This window comes from Sardina pilchardus, chromosome 12, assembly GCF_963854185.1.
Source record: "Sardina pilchardus chromosome 12, fSarPil1.1, whole genome shotgun sequence".
NCBI lineage: Eukaryota > Metazoa > Chordata > Actinopteri > Clupeiformes > Clupeidae > Sardina > Sardina pilchardus.
The window spans coordinates 7,081,229-7,089,868 of NC_085005.1; the positions used below are offsets into that span (position 1 = coordinate 7,081,229).

General features: G+C 48.3%; 1 protein-coding gene across 3 annotated transcripts; it reads right to left on the reverse strand.

Annotated features, from left to right (window-relative positions):
- Positions 1-2,539: 2,539 nt before the first annotated feature.
- tmem200a (transmembrane protein 200A) lies at positions 2,540-8,178 on the reverse strand. 3 transcript variants are annotated; one of them, XM_062550725.1, is made up of 2 exons: positions 7,640-8,178; positions 2,540-4,719 (listed from the first exon to the last, which is right to left on the reverse strand). In XM_062550725.1, the coding sequence occupies exon 2, from the start codon at positions 4,709-4,711 to the stop codon at positions 3,143-3,145; it is 1,569 nt and encodes a 522-aa protein (XP_062406709.1). In that variant the 5' UTR covers positions 4,712-4,719; positions 7,640-8,178; the 3' UTR covers positions 2,540-3,142. The 3 variants fall into 3 exon arrangements, with proteins under 3 accessions (XP_062406709.1, XP_062406708.1, XP_062406707.1); XM_062550724.1 differs by having other exon boundaries at positions 2,540-4,723; XM_062550723.1 differs by having other exon boundaries at positions 2,540-4,726.
- Between the last annotated feature and the right edge of the window lie 462 nt (positions 8,179-8,640).

Genomic DNA, 8,640 nt, shown 5'->3' on the forward strand with positions numbered 1-8,640 from the left:
CAGACCAGAGCCTGGCGCAGGCCGAGGGATGTGCTCACCAGGAGAGAGATGTCACTGCAGTGATTCTCTAGGTCCAGGAGGACACAAGACCTAGCTTTCTATTAACGCTCTGTTGTATTTCTCTCAAAGCAAATGTGAATTGATCATAAGTGATGGCCCATCAGGGAAGTATCTCTACACTGTATACAGTATATACTCTAATACAGTAGTGTGACAAATTCTGCTCCGAAAATTGATATATTCTATTTGAATATGTGTTTAAAACATGGATACAGTACATGGTATATGCTTTTGTGAAGGGAGATTACATATACTATTTATACTGTAGTATTATGTGATATATATATAGTATTTATTAGACTTATTAGACTAAAAGACTGTTCAGCATTGATGACAGCCCTCTGACAGCAGTCTCTTTCCCCTTGATCAGCACTCTCAGTATATTCCCCCTGTTCAGTCTCTCCAGACGAATAAGTGGATTGCGTAATTGCCAAAGATGAGTGATAGGCTTGAACACTCAGCCTTCGCCTGTCTGGGTTTGCAGCCGGCTTGTACCAAAAACGGCGCAGTATGATAAACAGCGTGTGGCATTGGCAGGGCATCAAAGGAAACGTGCAAATCACCGTAACCGCATTAGCGGCGGATGCATGCAAAGACAAAAAAAAGAAAATTAAAAAATAAAAAAGAACAGTAAATGTGTCCCACTCCAGCACATCAGAGGAAGAAGAGTCTGAAGTGCTTCTGTCTCACCTTATTATTTTATAAGAGGCTCGGAGGAGGATCATGCATCATGGATGCTGAGCGGCGGTGGGCATAGAAACCATGACATCAGCTGGGGAGAGGAGGATGAAGGTGGCCTGGTGCGCTGTAAAGTGGAAGCAAGAGTGACAAGCATGGCAATGTTGCCGTCTCTCGCTGGGGGTGAGGGGGGGTCAGTGGAAATGGAGAGGTCACTGTAGGCATGTCCACGTCAGACGTTGGATGTCTGCTTTGTTCATTTGATGGTTCAGTGTCCAATAAACCAAATACCTAGTGAAGATGGTGTGATGATCTCAAGTGAATTGGATAGAGTAGAGTAGTGGATGGAAAGGTCTGAAGGGGCCAAATAAATACAACCAGCAACGGATTCCATCAAACATTCTAGGCTAGGCCTCAGGTTTGAAAGCAGAGCTAAAGGAACTTTAGAACCTTCAGAAGCATTCTAAAGCCTGTTCTTCATCCAGGGGTTCTTCCTAGATTCTGTACAATAGTTCCACTGAGTTCATGAGTCTTTCATGAGCGCTGAGACAGTCCCAGACCTTGCCTACTCTTCTTCCCCCTATCATCTGTGAGCTAAATGTAGCCCACCCCATCACGGCACCGGCATTCTCTTATGTCCTCGCCTCCTGCTGTATTGTAGCAGAAGCTCCATCACGGTTCCGCTTGGCTGCGCATGGCTGCACATCATCACAGCCCCCCACCGTGAGGAGGGGGGGGGGGGAGCGAAAGTGGGATCAGTCGGAATGAGAGAGAGATTCACGGGGCGAGTTATCTGTACACAGGGGTGAGTCATCAGGCTCTGAGAGCTGACTTTGCATTCAGGTCTGCCCCCGTCAATCCGATAAGGGGGAGAGAAAAGGCACAGGGGCTAAAGTGGCCGCTTAATCCTCCGCTTGGAGATCGGTCGAGCCGAGGCATTTAGTCGGAACGCTGGTCTCAAACACCTCGGCTCAATGAGTACACGTGCTTAACAGGCTCAATTAGCTGACTCGAGTGAATTGTAATCAGGGCAGTGCAAAGCTGCAGCAGGGGTCAGTCTCCAATACAAGAGGATTGGTTGCCCCTTGTTTAAGGTTATACTTCAAGCTTGATTATCCATCCCATTCCGGTCTTTTGGTAAATGTTGATGGAGCACACACACATTTGACAGTACTGTGGACCAAATGTGGATCCTCCAGCGAGTCTGAAATACTTTGGATGGAGATTATTAAGATGGACAGAACCCATAACCCACCTTAAAAGATGTCCATTCCAAAAGTGTATTGAAGCTGTCAAGCCTTCTAAGGGCCTATCAAGAAAAAGTCCTCCACTTGAGCACTTCCATTACAGAACTGTCCTGCAATATTTGTTTTTTTCCCCTTATGAACATGATTGGATACTTCAGTGGAAACAAATTGGCTTGGGTCACAGCCTCCTCTGTCTCATCGGAGCAGATAGATCAATCACTATCTGGAAGCACTTCACTTGATAGTCCCCAAGCAGCCATTGCTGAATGTGGGGAAAGAGATCACTTCCTTTGCCAAGAGCAATCTTTCCACTACCTTCTCACAAATTCAGTAGAGAAAGAGGGAATAGCGTGAGAAGAGGGATTAAAAGAGCATCCTGCTAAGCTAAACAAAGCTACGGCCTCACACAGAGCAGAAAACCAATAATGTTTAGTCCTCATTGTTCATGCAGGTGGGATATTTGTCTGTTATGAAAGAGCCGAAACAAAGCAAACTTGGGCTGTCTGATTGCATAAACAAAAAGGCATAATTAGGAACAAGGAAGATGAGAAAACTTTTCATCTTTATTTTGAGAAACAGATAAATTATACATTGATGACGCTTCAAAAATAGCAGTGTGTTTGAACAATTAATTATATACAGCCTCTTAGCAAAATACCTTGCTAGCTCTGATACAGCACACAGATAGTGTTTAAAAACAAACAATATCTCCCCTCTCATTTAAAGCAAAGACAATAAAAACATTGTACATTACAACACACCAGTTATAACACTGTTTCTCGTTTGAGTCCTGTTTTGTCCCCTTAATAAGGTTTTAATTCACATTTCTACATGAATTGCCAGAGGTCCTCCCAACAGTGGGCATGTCATTTCAACATTGTTTAGACGTTTCACTCATTAATGGCTACCTGAGCAGTTCAGTGAAAGTACCTACATATTACACCAATGCCACGATGCTACGGTGCACTGCAAGATAACACAAACATAAAAACCCCAAAAACAATCACTTTGTATTGCGGTAGAATCTTCCTATCACAAATAACATGGACAGATTGTGTGTGTGTGTGTGTTTGTGTGTGTGTGTGTGTGTGTGTGTGTGTGTGTGTGTGTGTGTGTGTGTGTGTGTGTGTTATGGCACCTGTGAAAGCATGTCCATTCTAAAACCTGGTCTCTGAGGTCCCTCTCTTCAGCGAGCTGCTCATGAACTCGTCGTGCTCGAAGCTGAGGTTGTTGTGGGACCTGGAGATCATCAGGAGCTTCTCCTTCTTGGTGTAGTCCCGCTTGATGGCCATCGGCGGCACCAGGAGCCGGTCCATCGGGTCCTCCTTGTTCTCCAGCTTCGTGTAGCCGCCCTTGCTGTTGCTACGGTCCAGTCGGGGCCAGCTGGGGTGCTTGCGCTGCTCGGTCTGGACGGTGAGGGTGAGGGCGTGACCGCGCTCCAGGTCCAGCGACTTGGAGTGGGCCGAGAGCATGTGCATGGAGCTGTTGGAGCCAAAGTCCTTGCGGGCGGCGGCGCCCGGCGACAGGAAGCAGCTGCTGGCCGACATGGGCGAGAGCGAGGAGGCCTGCAGGGAGAAGCCGGAGGAGAGGGAGGAGTCGGTGGCCGAGTTGCTCCGGAGGAGGGTCACCGTCGGAGGCTTGTAGGCTTTGGCGAGGTCTGGCATAGGCACGGTGAGGGACTCCGTGGAGGGCGGCCGGGAGCGGGCGCGCGCCTGGCCCTCCGAGTCCTCGGTGATGCTGTCGATGTCCGGCTCGTCGATCACGCAGTTGTTGAGCTTGATGACCGGCAGGGTGAAGGCGCTGATGGACGACGAGACGATGGAGCCCGTCCGGCACTTCTTGGAGCGCTCGTCCCACGGCCGGCCGCCCCCCTCCGGCTGCAGGCCGAAGATGGACCCGGAGCGTTCCCGGTAGTTCCCGAGGTGACCCAGGCCGCCCTTGGCCTCGCCCAGCAGACCCTCCTCTTCCTCGGCCGAGCTGGCGCGCCGCGAGAGCCGGACGTCGTTCCCGACGCCGGAGAAGGACAGCAGCGTGTTGGCCGCTAGCCGCGAGGCACACTGGTTCTCGTGGAGGTGCTGCTGGTGGTGGTAAGTCCTGGACGCCTCGTGCTCGCCGTAAGGTCCGGCGTACACCGCGCCGCCACCGTTCATGCACTTGTGCTCCTTGACGCGCAGGCTGTGGATGTCGATGACGGTGGAGTACATGTCGCGCATGTGGATGATCTTGGTCTCGCGGTCGCGGTTCTCGTGCAGGATGGCGTTGGCGCAGATGAAGATGAAGATGCCGATGCCCATGGTGAACGGGCCCAGCATCTTCATCCTCTCCGAGTGCAGGTGCCGCTCGAAGAACCGCGCCACCAGGCCGCCCGGCTCGGGCCTCACCCGCGACACGTTGCCGCCGCCGGCGATGCCGTCGCTGGTGGTGGGCAACCTGCCGCCGGGCGGCCGCGGGTGCCGGTGAGGCTCCTTGCGCGGCCAGTAGCCCAGCACCGCCATGGCGATGCCGGCCATCAGCACCAGCACGCCGAGCGCCAGGAAGAAGCCCGACGCCGAGTAGAGGCGGAGCTTGCCGCGCACCACCACCACGTCCGAGCGCGGCTTGCGCTTGGCCTTCTTCCTCTCGCCGTCCGACGGCTGCGTCTGGGAGGACGCGTGGTGCTGCGAGCGCGCCGAGTCCTGCCGCTTCAGCGCCGCCAGGCCCGTGATCACGCCCCCGGTCGCTATCATCGTTGCTCCTGACTTCTGCCAAACACACACACACACACACACACACACACACACACACACACACACACAAACAAACAAAGCCAGCGGTAAGCGACAGACATTTGTTTTGTTTACCGCTCGTACGTGTCTGTGCTCTAAGCGAGGACAGAAGTGGCCTGTAATCTGACCGTGGGTGTTTGAAGTGCATTAACCTTGAGGAGACTTGATAAAGCCTCAGCGCTACGGGGGCATTTCTCCTTAACTGCTGTTGGCAACCAGCATCAGTTCCAAATGGGCCTCGCTGTGTGTGATTACAGACGACGGCGTAAGTGTTCCACGGCTAATTCAACAGGCACAGTCGCTGGAGGCCAACACTGCTATTTATTTCTTTTTTGCCTTTTTCTTCTCTCAATCGCGACGTGACGCGACGTTCCGGGCATGTGATTTCTATTTCAGATTAAAATAATAGCATCCCTCTGTATTCCAAAACAAGGACCGGATGATAAATTGTCTCCAGATTTAGCTGTGAAGACAGAAATGCACATTTAAAAAACGGCCTCGCTACTTTCTTTTTTGCACAGCAGAGCTGCCTGTTTCTCTCTCCCTGGTTCACCTCTTACAGTGATTACCCCAGCATCCTCCCATAGCCAGCTTTAGTCATACACGACTGGAATAATCTAAAATATGCATATAACTAAAACAACACAGCTCTGGCTCAGAGAATAGCTCATGGACAAGACACAGTCCGATTGTGCAAGGACGGTCAGATATCGTATGGACTACATGGCGGTGGGTGGTCTCTCTGGCACTAGGACAGCTCCACTAGAAACAAAACCCTTCAAAAGCCAGATGCAACACTTAAGATTATTGTTACTGTATCATGCACTGGATCCACTGCCAGATTGAATCTTATTTTTCATCAATCTACCAATTCATTTTCAGTAGAAAGAACATCAAAACAACGAGTTGACTCCTCTACTTCAAGCTGTCCGACCCCACGAGCCAAGGCTGTCTGGTAAAAGCCTGGTGTTGCCTTCTCTCATTACCTACTTAGTGTAGGTTTGGAAACACCGAATCATTAACTCTGTCACCCTTCAGCAGTCCTGGGAGATCTGATGGGACGCGAGGATTTTAACACGGTTTCCCATGGAGACCTGTCTGCTATGCGGCCAGGTGAGACGCAAATCACATTTCAGGTGTGAACAGGATTTTCAGCGAGGATCAGGTAATCCCTGAGCGGTAAAGCCCGAGGCGCTCAAGTCTGGAGACTGCACAGTGATGTAGATGGACTCCCATATTCCACATTTAGATACATGAGAAACACAGACGCGCCTAGCAGGACATTCTATGGGAAACAAAAGCTATTGCTCATAAATATATTCACAATATTCAGCGGTTGTTTTGAAAACACTGAGGCTATTTTCTGGCAGCTCGTATAGTCAGTTAACCACTGAGAGCTTCTAACTCCGGGGGCTAATTCTGTTATGATATTTTCAAAGGCTTAGTCTGAAAGAAGGTGTTTCCAAGACTGTTTTCACAGATAAGCTTTTAATCAGCCCGTGTGGGAGGCTTATGGACGGGGTCAGCGCAATAGGCCTGGCTGCCCTGATGTGTGTCCTCTGCTGGGGATAGGTGTGGGTGTTGCACCCTTTTGATGTTGGATCCAGCACAGCAGCAGAGAGCAATAAGGTGGGGGTGGTGGTGGTGGGGGTGGTGGTGGTGGTGGGGGTTGGAGGATGAGGGGTGTGGGGGAGGGTTGTGTCAGGATGGGGAAATAAGGTACTTTCAACTTCAACTGTTAAATTAACTCTCCGGATAGAGAGGGCTTCTCAGGAGCAGAGGCGTCTTATCTCCTTCTCTTCTCAGCTTCGCTGAGTGGCAGTTGTGAGACTCACTTCAGCTCTTGTGGAAGAGGTGTTATGATGAGAAAAATGGATGAGTTTTTGTACAGCCTGACTTGGGTGATAAACAAAGGAAAGGGCTTGGAATGAGACATTGTGTGATTGCTGTGCATGAAAGGAAAGCCCAAAGGATGTCCATGTTTATCTTTTTAGAAATTTTCTCATCCATTTTCTGCTTTGTCTTGCAAATGCATGCACACACCTCTTTGTACAAAGATTTTCGGTGTACAAAGATTTTCGGTTGTGGTGATAACAGTGCTACACTCTCTATGCCCACCATGGAAAACTGCTTGCATAGACTTGTCAGGTAATTTTGCATTGTCTGAGCAAACAGCTCGGAGTTACATTATAAGCGTGTTATTACTGAGTTATACAGGACATACCATTGTCACTGGGAAACCAGAGCCATGGAAAGCTATTGAACTTCTGTAATCTGGCGAGTCGCTGTGATTGAGAGCAACGTTTATACACAGACTAAAACTAACGTTTGAAAGTTCTACAACTGCATCTGCATACCATCAGACTCAGTTTTCTTGCATTTCTGAAATCCTCGTCCTAACACACAAGGCACACTAGTAAGCGTCTTCCGCTCCCTGGCGCAGAGGAACCGTGTCACTGCTAATGGGAAACGGGGACGCTCGTGCGCTCTGAGTGGGAGGAACGACTAATGTGAACGGAATACATTCCAGGAATCCATTTGGACAGAAAGCCGTTAAATCGTCACACAGAAACCCCTGAAATGAACACTAATTATCGTTGTATTCAACTGAAACGCATGTTTTAATGTGTTAGATTAATACTTCGTGGATAGACTGATATGAGAGGATAAGGTGTCTCGAATGTAGCCAAGGAACCACGGGCAAAACAATGAATACGATTGAATTGTATAGACTAAAATTGTACACCCAGCTCTTACTTAGCACGCACAGGTAACATTTTCACGTGTTGAATACAAAAAACTGTTTTTATTATTATTAAAAGCAATAATAGTCTGGGTGAGGTATTTGTTTAGAGTACAAGAGAACAAGTAAAACTGTTAATGACTTACCAAATATGAATGCTACTGGTGTTTTTTCCTATCTAGCCATTGCGCAGAGAAATTTGGAATGCAAGCCATGTTTTCTATGCTCAGGGTCGTATTCCCATTGAATGCTAAGTCCATTTGTATTCCCATTGACTGTTTCTAGGTGGTATAATGTTAAACTTCCATTTCAGTGGATATGTACAGCCGCTTCCATCTGAGAGACGCGCACCAGAGATGGTCACACTGATACCAGAAGTACCCCATGGCTTCGAAGCGCACAGAATCGGCAATATCCTAAGACATTCGTCCCAAAATAACCCAGTACTTCTGTAAACTGAGAAGTTTTTCCGAATGAAAAAAAAACGGGTAAGCTGTTTTCCACCCAAAGAAAAAGTAGTGGTTGTTCACGTCACCAATTGTCACTACAATGTATCCATGTACTGTTTACGCAGTTTTAATTGGAAATACAATAAAAATGTAATCCAAGAGAAACTCAATTGAAACGGTAATCCATCAGAAGCAGTGTGTTTAAATTCCTCCGTCTCACTCATGCGGAGGGGTGGTGAGCTCCTTACGGTTGTCTCCCTCTCAACTGTGCAGCTGTTTAAACAAGGACAGTTGAAGCCGCCTCTGTTACCCCACGTGACGCACCACTATGAGTGACGCACAATGAGACAGAAAGGACGAAAGGAAGAAAAAAAAATATGCCAATGTAAATATATTCGCCTGTAATTTATTCACGCTGAAGTAAATGCGTATGCGTGTCAGCACAATGCCATGCCACAATGCTCAGGAAATGCACTAATGGAAACCACATGTTGTGGAGGATTCACTATCCATGAAACCAAAGCGCGGCACACATCCTTTCAAGTGAAATTAAATCCACCAAACTTGCTCCTTTTTGTGCTATATAAAGCAGCGGTAATTAGCTCTTTGCGCTTCGCAGTTTACCATTCAACTATTTTAATTACATGTCATTTGAGAATTGTGGTAGTGTCAGAGTTGTATGTAGGCTACAGTATTCT

Coding starts and splice junctions, on each gene's coding strand:
- tmem200a (XM_062550725.1), bottom strand. CDS start 4,711: ATGATAGCGACCGGGGGCGTGATCACGGGCCTGGCGGCGCTGAAGCGG.